We start from the raw sequence: 13,778 nt of genomic DNA, 5'->3' as shown, positions 1-13,778 counted from the left end.
GGATCTATTACAACAGCTTTCATAATACCTACAATTTCCTTCACAGCTTTTTACAGGTTTTGTCAAAAAGAAATCGCTCTGGGTCTCCATTTGACTGAACTGTCATATTTTTCTTGGTAGTGCTTTGCTGTGGCTCCCTCTGTGGCACATAAAGGAGAAAGATGTCAGTTCTGCGCTTGCTCTCAGTGGCTTTGATAGAATTGTTTGAGACTGTTCTTGCCCAGGCAGCATTTAAAATACACTTTCTGCAATACCTGCCAATGGAGAGTGGATTAAAAATATATATTTTATCAAAACATTTTATTAAAAAAAATTGTGTTTTTTATTTTAGAAATGTATTGGATATTTGTGAAGAAAAAACTTCAGACTTAGTTTGAAGAGAGGTTTTTGGAAACAAAAGAAATAAGTAAATGGTAACTTCTTTCCAGAAAATGATGACAAGATATTATTTTAAATGTAATTTAGGTAACTTTCTTTTCATTTAAAATGTTATTGCATAAAATGTTATGCATAGAATAAAATGTATTTGCATAAGATTTTTTAAAGAACAAAGCCTGCTAAAAGCTTGTTGCATAAGGGTCTTATTATATATTTATCTAGTTCACATTATTTAACAAATAAAAAATATCATTTTTGGATACTTTTGGATAACTGCAAACTTCATTTTCATTATCGGTTTTCTCCAGACACTGGCTATGATTTTGAAATACACATATGACCAATTCAGGAGTTTTATACGTATGTTCCTTTAATGTAGCAAAATTGTGTCAAGTTTCAAAACATTCCCAGTGTATTATTCATTGTTGCTACTACACGAAAAGGCCAGGGATGGGAATATCTCCTCTGAACAGACAGCATGCTAGGGTCTGCTTCTATGGTCCTAAACATTTTGTAACAATGTTGTTAATTAATGCAGAATGAGATGTTAACAGAAAACCTTTATTGATTTTTTTCATTAAACATAGTAAATAAGGTAATTATACTCTTCATGTGTTAATAAATGTACAAAATACAGTTCATGGAGAAATTCTAGCATTAAATACTACATAGCCACTGTACATCCACCTGTCAAGTTTCCATTCATCTCATCCAGCTCAACACAGTTATCTCCAAGGGTGGAGGTTATACTGCATTATAACCATTCATACTCTCAGTACCATCCTATTATTTCTCTAGTTTCATATACAAAGTACCAGTAAAGGTAACAACAGAGCTACATGTGATTAACAGCACAGCTTCCATAAATATGTACAAAAATATCAACGTCAGAGTCAACATAACAGGCACATCTTAACATACGTGACTTATCCGTGTTAGGTCTTCAGATGTAGCATTCGTAGAAAATGTCCACAGTCTTTGGTTTCACTATAAAGTGTTTTTAGTTCTTTTTATGAAGGAACTTCATTTTATTTCCTGGGGGGGGGGGGGGGTAAAAAAAAAAAAAAAAAATTTTTTTTTTAGGTGAACTGTCCCTTGGAGACATGACATTTGACAGGATTTGACTTTTTTTGGTGGGTGAATATGGTGAGCAGTCAATGGTCACTGAATGTTATGGTGCATTCTGGGAATCATACGTTTAAATGCACTTGAATTTTTCGGGGGGGGGGGGGGGGGGGATAAATAAATAAATAAAAAACAATACTTACATAAGTACACATGTTTGGAACAATTAAGATTTTGTTTTGTTTTTTTGTAAGAAGTCTCACCAAGGCAGCATTTATTTGATTAAAAACACAGAAAAACAGTAATATTGTGAAATATTATTACAATTTAAAATAAGTGTTTTCTATCTTAATATGCTTTAAAATGTAGTTTATTCCTGTGATGGCAAAGCTGAATTTTCTGCGGCCATTACTTCAGTCTTTAGTGTCACATGATCCTTCAGAAATCATTCTAATACGCTGCTTAATTATTATTGGTTCTCAGTTAAAAATATTGAGGTTCTTGTTATCATCAATTTTGAAAAACATTTTTGCTGCTTAATATTTTGGTGGAAACAAAATTAGGATTCTTCATAAACAGAAAGTTCAAAAGCATTTATTTGAAATAAAAATCTTTTGTAACATTATGGCTTTACTGTCACTTTTTGATCGCCCTTGATGAATAAAAGTATTAAGTACTTTAAATCTTACTTAACCCAGACTTTTGAATCTTAGTACATCGCAGGAATGCATTACATTATAAAATACATAAAAATAGAAACCAGTACTTTTAAATTGCAATAATATTTAACGATATTACTGTTTTTACTTTTTGATCAAATAAATGCAGCATTACCGAGCATAAGAGACTTCAAAAGCATTAAAAACATTTTTGACTGGTAGTGCATGTGTCACATAACTGGTGTGCTATACTCACCTAAACCCTTCAGAAATTTGTTGACTCCACTCTGTTCTGTGTCTGGTAACTCTTCCAGATACTGTTCCACCCTCTGCTCAAATAGACCTGTTTAAGAAAATAATCAAATTAAATAAACAATAAAAATCAATTCATTACTTAATAACAATAGATCACAGATTAATATTAATAATGCTCATTAGAACAAAAATAATAAATAAATAATAATAAATAAAGGTTACACGTCAAAAGCATTGTTTTTGGTCACCAGCAGGTGGCAGTAAATATCTGACTTTCAGTTGCCTCCACCCTAGTCTCGCCAGACTTGAGGGCTGAAGGTCTGGAATCCATGGCAGCTTTCATTGGCCAAAGCCCGCCCATGAGGCCGTTTGACCGACATGTTAAACAACCAATCACAGCTCGTTTTGTTTCAGCGTCCCGGAAATGTTGCTACAATAACAGACCGACGGGTGTGTAAAACTCTCGGACGGATTTTAAAGATTCTGTGCTGCGAACTTTAAATATTTCACATTCTTTTGAGAATCCAGCGTTTAGTTGATCCTGATAAGCGCTCGTCGTCACAGTAGTAAACACGACGGCTTTCTTCTTTCGTAAGGGTTTGGCGCCACGGCATCTTTGTTTCCAGGCGGAACATTAAAGAACGCGACACACACGTCTCCCGGAAATCCTGTATAATTCAACCAATCCGATGACCACTTCGAAACTCCTGAAGTGTTTCCACTTTTGTGTGCCATATGCATCAGACGTTCAGCCAACAGTCCGTGGGCGTGACGTCTGAGGCTGAGACTACCTCCACCCCATCTCATAATTATGCTGGGTGTGGGTTTCAAATGACACTTATAATGAGCCTGAGGCTAATAGGACATGTTTTATGAGAAGGCATTTTCTTTAATTGGCCAAGCATGATTTACCTTTGGCCCTACACTTCCTCATCTCCCTATCCTGGATGAATCCAGCAAACATCTGAGACTCCATGAAGACACCCAGGAATCGCCGGATGCTCTTGGAGGCCACTGACTTGCGGAAGGCTTCGCGCTGGAAGTTGCGCTCCCCTCTTTCGCCCTGGGTAAGAAACAGCGAATAGTGGCCAATGGTTTCCAGGAAAAAGCGGATGAAGGCCTCTGATACAACACTGTTCAAAGAGGTGGTGCACTCTGTGAATAAGGGGATATCAGAAACATGCATTATTCAAAATCTTAGAGCAACTAAAACAGCCATTTATATTTGATCAGGCATAAACAAAAAAATTTAATCAATCTTTACTTCATTTTCATGGTGCATAAAAAAAAGACTAGGAATAGGAAATGAAATACAGTGAAGCCAGATGTTCTGCTTTCCAGTCAGAGCATGTTTCATGATGCACAAACATATATGCAGATAGTGAGACCATTGTAAACAGATGGGCAAGGTCACAACGTCAGGCTTTTCACCTTCATCTGATTCGCTGTCGGAGTCTTGATTGATGATGTCGTTCCTCTGTTCGAGAGATTGCTCCAGAGCAGCTTGCAGTTTGCGTGGTAATAGAGAGGCCTCGTCATCCATCTGTATACAGGAAGAGTATGAAGATTAACATTGTAACAACACTCAGTGATTCATAGCATGACACAGCCAGCTTGTTTATATTACGGTTGTTCTCAGATCTTAATGGCAACACGACAATTAGCTGCGCTAGAGCCATGGGAGAGTTTGTCAAACTTGTCAAACTGGGGAGACGAACCTGTCTGATGAAGCGGTCCTTTCCAAGATCGACCATTAAAGTCTGAAATGTAAAGAGAAACAGATCTCAATCTGCTGAAACATTAGGTGGCATCATTCGGTTTAATCACACTATATTCAACTGTTTTGGGAGGTTTGTATGTCATTTCCAGAAGATGATCCACAACAGATGGAGCCTGACGTCCATTTAAAAATGCAGTGTTAAAAATGACAAGCACCACAATTTGGTGTGCTTCCAGATGTTTTGACTGCAAAGGGTCATCCCTTATGGCCTTTTACAAATGCACTTATGTCCAGAGTGCAATTTGAAAGTAGTACTGAAGACAACAAATGCACTAAATGCCCAACACTAAGGAAGGGCCAAACTTGTGCCCTGTGGCCAAGCTGGCAGTGCCCTATGGGCAGCTGGGAACAACAACACTCTCCCAGTTGGGAACGTTTAGATGAGAGAAAGCAACAGCTTGGCCAGGAATGCTGATCTAGGCTTATGGCTCAACAAGGCTCATACACAAAAAAATGCTCCTTTTTCTGGGCATGTTATTGTATTAAGTATGCTTCTCACTCATTCCAACAACTTTCTGAACCTGGGAAAATGACTTTAGCCCCATATTCTACTACACAAGGGTTCAATGTTCAGGCAGCTTATTAGAGTAAGAGCAAAACTGAACTGCTAAGGAGAGCTGCCAATGTGACAATATTCACAGGAATTCAAAGTCACGATCAGGGAAACATCTTGCAGAATTATAGCCTCCAAGAGCTAGAAAAAAAATGCTTGAATCTTTGACATGAAAAAGTAAATCTTTGTGGTCGGGAATTTATGTATTTATCCACAGACTGCATGAGTTCTCCCCCCGGATCTAATGCCAGTTTATCAACCCAACCAGTTTAATTTAGGCTGGTACAAAGCCAAGCACATGTTGTACACACTTGGCAAAGTATCCTATTACAACAAACAAGACGGGTGACAACAGCATAGCTGGGAGTTAGTGACAAGAGATATCAAGTACCTCCTCCACAGGTAGTTCCTTGAGCTTTGGCAGTGAGCTGGAGAGAATCCCGACTAGAAAGGGCGTGGGACAGCAGACGATGTCCACCATGGAGGTGGGCAGCACAGGGATGAAGGTGTGCTGCCAGGAGAACGGGTAGAGCAAAGCCACCACCGCATGAACACAGCTGGAAAGAGTACTGTAGGAAAGGAGAAAAGCACACAGTCAATCACCTAGCTTTTACAAAATCTCACCGACCTTCTTAGCAAATCCTGTTCTGGAAAAAGAATACTGAGCCCAGATTTTCCAGTTTATTTTGGCTTTAGCAAGGGGACAATGGAGTCTGAGATTATGAGAGCAACACAAGAAAATAGCCAGTGGCATTCAATAGACACCACATAAGTGCTATTCAAATGATCTCCTGTAATATTATTCACATTGTGACAGTGGCATTCAAGACACCAGTTACATGAAGCCCTCTGGAGATAATGATAGCTTGGAGTGGAAAAACACATGATAAAAGGTCATAAGAATCACTGATATGATCATTTTCAATCTTAACAGGATTGTCACAAATGGTATGGTGTATTATATACTATGCATTTACATTATACACTACATATTCTGCCATCTAATGTATATATTTTAGAAGGTTAAAACCACTACTGTTTAAAGGTTTGAGGTTAATACGATTTTTAGAAATTCATACTTTTATTCACCAAGGACGCATTCAATTGACAGTAAAACATTTATAAAGTTACATTTCATACATTTCAAATAAATGCTGTTCTTAGAAAAGTTTTATTCATCAAAACATCCTAAAAAAATAAAATAAATATAAATAAAAATATTAAACAACACTGATAATAAGAAATCAGCATATCAGAATGATTTAAGGATCATGTGACACTGAAGACTGAAGTAATGGCTGCTGGAAATTTAGCTTTGCCATCACAGGAATAAAACAATTTTTTTAAATACTAAACAATTATTTTATATTGTAATAATATTTCACAATATTATTGTTTTACTGTATTATCGATTAAAAAAATTCAGCCTTGGTGAGCATACAAATTCATTCAAAAACATGAAGAAAAAAAAAACTAAACCCAAACTTCTGATTTACACTCAAACATCACAGCTTCACAATGTAGCAGGAGGGGATAAGCTAAACATGCTAAAGTGTCCAACATTACAACAGAAAATAATTGGACTTCGATTAATAAACAAACAAAAAACATGTACAGAAATGCACCTAAAACATAAATCTACTGTTTTAGCAAGTAACAAACAGAGGGGAGAAAATACAAATTTTCATTACTTTACAGTTGTCAAAACTTTACCAGTAAATCACTAGTAATGTTCCAACAAAAAGAGTAAAATGTTCCCACAAGACAATCATCAAGTCAGTCTGGTTTTCTGTGTGGCTTGTATTCAGATGGTTTATCAGCCACATTACCTACTGTATGTGGAACAGGCTGCATGTCCGTCTTATCTTCAGGGTGAAATGGTAAAGATGATATTGTGATGGGCTACCACAATGTAACCACACACACGCTCGTTCTCATTCAAATGTTGCAGCTAAGGCTAAATGCAAAGTCACAAATAGCACAGCAGCCTTCTCACGGTCCCCGGCGTGTTGATAGTAGCTGACCCTTCTTTCTCTTGTTCTCATCTCTTTCTGTCCCATCCACCACATGGGCCCACATATACAGAGGCCGAGAAAATAAACCACTGGAAACACACCGACTCCAGCCATGAATTAGAAAGGATCAGGACTGAACCCATAGATAAAATTTGGTATGCTGACAGGAAACTAAACATAATAACAGCTCCAATACTGCTCATTTGTGTTGTTAGGAACGAAACAAATGCCTAAAGGCCCGTTCACACCAAGCACGATAACTATAAAGATAACAATAACGATATAGTTCTAAAAATCATTCACAATATTAAAGAATAGCATAGTTCACACCACAACTATAACGATAACGATACAGAGCAACGATATCGTTGTGATCACTTTCAAAACGATTTTTTCCCAGCTGATGAACGATAAAACGCTGACAGCCAATCAGAATCCATCCTGCTGTAACGAGCTCAAGAATTTAAAGCGGCAGATGCGCGTGCGCTTAGAATAAACAGACGATATCGTTCGCTGGTGTGGACGCTAATATCGTTATCTTTATAGTTATCGTTCTTGGTGTGAACGGGGCTTAAGGAAGCCCGTTTTCACCACAGAATGAAAAAATTATAAAGTTAACTGCAACTTTTTGTCTCACACGTCAGACTTTATTCTTGCAATTATGAGTTTATATCTCACTATCCAGACTTTTTCTCACAATTTCTAGGGGGGAAAAATCGAGTCAGAATTGTGAGAGAATTCTGACTTTCTCGCAACTGCAAGTTTATATCTCACGATTGTGACTTCTTAGAATTCTAAGTTTATATCTCTGATAATATCTCACAATTCTGAGTTCAAATATCGCAATTCTGGCTTTTTTTCTCAGAAATTAGAGAAAAAAGGTCTGAACTGTGATATATTACCTGGGGGGGTAGGGATTGTGAGATAAAAAGTCGCAGTTACCTATTCTTTATATTTATATCTGTGGTGGAATTGCGAGATGTGAACTAAGAATTCTGAGGAGGAAAAAAACTTTTTTTTTTCAGAATTCAGAGGAATAACGTCAGAATTGTGAGATACAAACCCAGAATTCTTAATTTACATTCCGCAATTCTAACTTTTTTCCTCAGAATTACGAGAAACAAAGTCCAAATTGTTTGATAAAAAGTTGCAATGACCTTTTTTTTATTGTTTTATCCTGTAGCAGAAACAGGCTTCCACAAATGCCCCCTTTTACTATACATTAAAAAAATACTAATTTTAATATATTAGCTCCAGGTCTCAAAACAATTTGCATATCCACAAATTAGCACATGCAATTAGTAGTTAGCATTTTAATCAAATCAAAATATAAAATTTCATGGCCTGTGCTTAAAACACTTTAGGTGGTGTCTGAATGTTAGTGTGTGTGAGAGATTCTGCATCCTGCATTCTGGCGTGTTCACACTGGGAACAGAGATAGACAGATTATAAAAACCTAGCCACAGGCGAGACAGACAGATTCTGATAGCTGATACCTGGAATGTCAGCACTGAGACCTCAGAGGCAAGTACTCGTGGGAAAAGTTGAAGACAGAACTTTAGACCAGTCCAAACACCACTCTATGCTGCCCGAATCCTCCAGGAGCCAAACAACACAGATAGAGGGTTGAGTTGAAAACTGCTGCTAGCTACTGTAATTGACTCCTATCTGGACTGTCATACAGAGCTGGTATGCACACAAACACAAAGTCATATCAAACACACTCAACCAACTGAAATATCCTTTACACACTGCATCCTTTATATGACAGAACAAAAAGACGTAACAGCTATTATATTGTATATTTTATCATAAGAAGATAAATCATAAGATGATAAATCACCTTCCTCAAAGATTTAAATTATTCTATATAAAAATTGAATTCTCAATTCTCTAAAAAACAGCAACATTTTAAACAAAATTCTAATGAATCACACTGTCTAAAAACACACAAACAAGGTTAACACACCACTGTTGTTACTGTTAACTAAAACTACAACTATTAAAAAATAGTTTTCGTTAACTGAAATGAAGTTGAATTAAAAACATTACATAAAAATCTTTAACTTCGAAATCTTGCATTGGCAATTAACTGAAATTAAAACTGAAGCATTAAAATATTTGAACTAAAAATTAGTTACATCTAAATAGAAATGCTTAAAAAACCAAATCTAATAAAAGCGACTAAAGCAACCTAACAAAATTGCTTACAAAATGTAATCTAAAATTTAAAATGAAAACTGAAATTCAATTCATTCAAAATATTAATAAATACTATAGTATTCGCTTATGCTAAGTATCTATCATTCTGACGATAGTGGTCCTGACAGAACTGAAATTCAATTCATTCAAAATATTAATAAATACTATAGTATTCACATGCTATTAAAATAACACACTGATCCAGCAGAGCCCAACAGCTGCTGGAATTTGATGTTTGTTGCGAGCAACATGAGCTAGCCTTAAAAAGAAGAATTTGCAACAGAAGCAGCTTAAGGGTGAAAATTCAAGATCCTAATCGGAGCAAAAATACATATGCTTTCATTTAACCAGCCAAACTGAACTGGACAGATTCTCAATATTACTGCATCTTTCAAAAATAATGGGAATGTTGGATGGCTGGCTGGCTTTTGGAAAAAGAGCTCAGAGAGTAATTTTATATATTTAATGAGAGCTTCTGCATGTTTAACCAGTGGTGGCATGCGGTATGTGGATGTAAGAGCAATAACACAAAGTTTATGTGAAATTTGATGTGAAGTTTATGTTCCCACCTTTATGCAATATACTGAAACAAATCACTGTGATGATAATAAAAGGAGAAAAAATAAGAAAACTTTTCAATCTTCGTGTTTTTTGGCTTGTTTACTACAGAAACTAGCTACACAAAAGTCGCTGGCCAACTTGGCATTACTGTATTACATTTGCCTAAAGGCCTACCGTCTCCTTTTCTTGTCATCACACAAAACATTTTCCCACCTGCCTTTCTGTGCTCTGATTCAACAACAACAGTCACTTACTACAGGAAGACATCTACAGCTAGACCAAAATTTGCACACACAATGTACCCAAGAAAAGGAAGTCATTCAGAAACGACAAAACCAGGCAACACATTGGAGAGTTTAACTCCTTCCTGTTTTTTTATAATCACACAAAATGCATATCATTGTACAGAAATTTCAGTAGCAGCAATTTCAATACAACGTTTAAAAATTTATGTATTATTGCGGATACTTCCAACGTAATATTGGGTGATGTATTTACTTCATTAACAATCATAGCTGCTCTACCCCCCACAGGAACTCACTCGGCAGCCTGATTGAATATCAGTGTCTGGTTTGGGAAGAGGAGCTCCCTAGACAATCACAAAGTTAATGGAAAAGTTTATGATTCGAGAACAATTACTTTCTGTGCCACAAGAAATAGGATGGTTTAAGCTTCAGAAAGTGGCTATACAGAGTGGAAAGGGTTAAAGCAAACAAGGAAAATCCCAAGGAAAGCATTGCCTAACATGGAGTGAGTGTTCTTTCTGCCAGATTCTGAGCAGCCGATATATGTTACAGGCTACAGAAGAATACATCATACACTGTTGGCAGACATTTTTTGGAAATGGATTGCAGTGGTCTTTCCCAAGAGAGCCGCAGCAATGTCCTTGATGTGGGAGAAAGGAGACTTTTCTACCTTAATCTAGCACTGCCCATAATCCACCTAAGGTTGCTGGGCAACACAGCTAGGCCTGGACCAAATCCCATCAATCCACCTATCCTGTTTTGAACAGAGCCAAGCCCATGGAATGTCAATACTTGGCTTAACAGCATAATATGTTGTAACTAGAGCTCTATCTATTATGATAATGGGTGCGATTCAAACCCATTCACAAAGAGTGGGTTTTGAAAAGCGTACTTTGAGCAACTACATAGCACATACTACTTTTGTTCTCTGATTCAAATACAATATGTCAAGTGTGTGAACTAAACCATTGGTGTACCATGTGGGAAGAAGCAGAGGGCAAAGGAAAGGTTTCAACACAAGCTAGGTCAATAACACTAAGTACGTTCACATGAGTTAAAAATCGAGCAAACACATAATGCAGAGACCAACTGTTGTCTGATTAACGCACTGGTTCTCAACCTTTTTGACTTGAAGGCCCCCTATTTCCACCAGTATTTCTGCTATAATAATGACAAATCTGTTTGTTTTTAAAAAATGTTTATATATAAACAGAAACTGTGGAACAGAAACAAAAAAAATATTTGAGGAGTATAAAAAGAATAAAATCTTGATTTTATGTATTTTTTAGCATCTTATGTTAGATTATTTTAATAATAATAACAATAATCTAAATGTTAATTGTACTCATACACAATATATTCATTAAAACAATTCTAAATACTGATTGGGGGTGGGGGTTTATATGAATTATAAATTTATTATAAAATATATAAAAATATATAATTATATTTCTGATGGCACTGACTGTTTTCAGAAAAGTTTTGATGGCACTTTCTTTTAATCTTACCTCCATATAATGCCTATTAAAATAGTGTTTGTAAGTGCAGCACTACTTAGTTTAAAGGGGAACTTGTATTGCTAGTTTATAAGCGCCACCTACTGTCAGTGTAAATTTACATTTTCATTCAGCCTGTCTAGTGTTTTGTGTTTTATGTAGCATTATTTTCACAAAGTTAAAATAAGAACATCCTGTTTTTGCTTTAAATCTTGGCATGTAATAGAGCAAATAATATATTTTTTAATGCACTCTCTCATACTTTCTTGTCTCTTGCTTAAAGAAAAAAAGTAGCAATCGGTATCGGCCCATTTGCTTGTAAAAAAAAATAGCAATCGAAATTGGGCATGAATCATCAGGACTTTAGTTCATCAAAAACCAAACTGGTATTTCAGTCGGACTAAAGCGTTGACATGACTTTTAAAAAAGACAACTTATTGTTTTAGTCTGACTGAAATCAAACTTTTAAAGTGCATGTAAATTTGTAACTTTTTAAGTAATATCTGTCACCCTGTTACAATACGGACACCGATTAGAGGAGAGAAACACGGGCAGTCACTCACACAGGAAGTGCATTCTTTCCTTCACAGTAACTGCCCACCCCACATACCCCGCTGCTGTTTGTTTGAACTGGCTGATGATTTGTGGAGATTATGCTTTCACAAATAACCTACTCCCTAATGACCCCCCATGCCCGGCCACAAGCTTCCGTGACCAAGCACGAAGGCTCGGAGGGGGTGCCGAAACCTCCGGGGACCTTAACGTCCCTAACAGCACCAAAGCCCTGTCTCTGGCCTGATCCACTTCTGCATTTAGATCAGCGGGGACTCCTGGGAGTTTAGCCCAGTGTTAGAGGGTGGGGTCAAAAATGCCTCCTCTGATGAATTTAGCAGTGGCCTGCATGGAGCAGCCGTTGGGTCACCCTTTAACCAAAACCGCAGTAGAAAGCTGCTATTTGACAGATGCACTGGTTGGACACTGACAGACAAAACACAACTGGGCCCGAAAACAGCTATTTTCTGCCCAAATAAGCCAAGACATATTGGCTGGAACATTCGGACCGATACTATGATTGGTATTCCATTCAGAATCCCTATGGTCAGTGACAAATACGGAATGATGTTTTCCTAAACTTTGTCCTCTTATACTGTGATGATCACTTAGCTTGAGTTTCTGATTTGAGAATCTGGGAAAGGAATAGATCTGAAAAACAAAGACTACAACAACCAACAGGAGGAGAAAACCTACCCAAAAAGATAAAAAATCTTTCATTTGTAGCAGATGTTATTTTACGGGCTCTGAATGAGTAGATGGAAAACTGGAAGTGACATTGCACATCAGTAAAGAAAGGGGTTATTGAGAACATCTGCTGTTAGGCCACACTCAGACTGCTGTTGTCACAGTGGTCAGTCTTAAAGGAGGACTGGGAGGACTGCTTGACCATGTTTGGTCTGAAAAAGCAAGAACTTTCTCATGGGAATGAAGAGTGCGTTACATGAGATGATATGCATTTGACAGTTCATATTCATCAGCTCAAAGGCTGCAGATGCATGATAACTCAGACACTTGAGCTAACACACAAGGGTGTCTCACCTCAGCTTGTCAGCCACAAAGATGACTCTTCGTTCCAGCAACAGAGAGGCAAAAACACGTACCACCTGTCGGACACTCAGGCAGTTGAACAGACTTTCAAAGTCCACATGCTCTAGTCTGGAGTCCATGGGCCTTCGTAACTCAATAACCTGAGGAAAATAAAACACTGTACATTAATCCAATTAGCAATATTAATGTTGTTAAGATGGAAATTGAAAATATTACTATTGACTATTTTATTACTATTTTCCCCCCACGCATGAAGCATAAAAAGGCATTTCAGAGGCAATGAAAGTTATTACATTTTGCACAATAGGACCAGAGACATTTATCAACAAAGTATGTTTTGTTGTATACGCCATCATTCTCCAGCAAAAGTGTTATGAATTTTCCTGAATTTCCTGTATAATTATTAAAATATTTCCAGCATATATTGCAACTTTGGTAACACTTTACCAAAGTGTTAATTAAATGCTAATTAATCTCACTATTAATTAGTTGCTCATTACCATGCATATTACTAGCATGTTGGCTGTTTATTAGTATTTATAAAGCACATATTAATGTCCTATTCTGCATGAGCATATTTTAGATCCCTTAATCCACCACACACCTAAACTTAACAACTACATTACTAACAATTAATAAGCAGCAAATTAGGAGTTTATTTAGAGAAAACTCATAATTAATAGTGAATATGTGTTCCCTATTCTAAAGTGTTACCCAACTTTTCTTTGGAAAGAAAACTTAACATTCAATGATAAATAAATAAATAAATAAATAAAACGCTTGTTATCATCATTAATAATAATAATAATTAATAATATATTTTTATTAAATAATAATATAAAAATATGTACATTTAGAATTAAAAATGTACAATTATGAATTTAATATTTTAAACTAAAATTCATAGAAAATGTAAACTATTGGCCTGACCAGGTAAGCAGAAAAAGAAAAAAAATAGTCAGTGTTG

The 13,778-nt window shown here is 36.4% G+C and overlaps 1 protein-coding gene across 2 annotated transcripts in view; it reads right to left on the bottom strand.

The window, feature by feature from the left end:
- Positions 1-707: 707 nt before the first annotated feature.
- The window catches only part of LOC107593270 (suppression of tumorigenicity 5 protein-like), a 76,274-nt gene continuing 63,203 nt past the window's right edge, over positions 708-13,778 (bottom strand). For both annotated transcript variants that reach the window (XM_016282932.1, XM_016282923.1), the window contains exons 15-21: positions 12,803-12,951; positions 5,082-5,259; positions 4,076-4,117; positions 3,789-3,900; positions 3,270-3,512; positions 2,359-2,445; positions 708-1,413 (exon numbers count right to left, since the gene is read on the bottom strand). In XM_016282932.1, the coding sequence (XP_016138418.1) occupies positions 1,379-1,413; positions 2,359-2,445; positions 3,270-3,512; positions 3,789-3,900; positions 4,076-4,117; positions 5,082-5,259; positions 12,803-12,951 (846 nt within the window). In that variant the 3' untranslated portion in view covers positions 708-1,378. The remainder of the gene's footprint in view (positions 1,414-2,358; positions 2,446-3,269; positions 3,513-3,788; positions 3,901-4,075; positions 4,118-5,081; positions 5,260-12,802; positions 12,952-13,778) is intronic.

Source organism: Sinocyclocheilus grahami, unplaced genomic scaffold (assembly GCF_001515645.1).
Source record: "Sinocyclocheilus grahami isolate Dianchi unplaced genomic scaffold, SAMN03320097.WGS_v1.1 scaffold10.1, whole genome shotgun sequence".
Classification (NCBI taxonomy): Eukaryota; Metazoa; Chordata; class Actinopteri; order Cypriniformes; family Cyprinidae; genus Sinocyclocheilus; species Sinocyclocheilus grahami.
The sequence above is the reverse complement of the archived record's forward strand: the minus strand, read 5'-3'. Positions and strand labels throughout refer to the sequence as shown.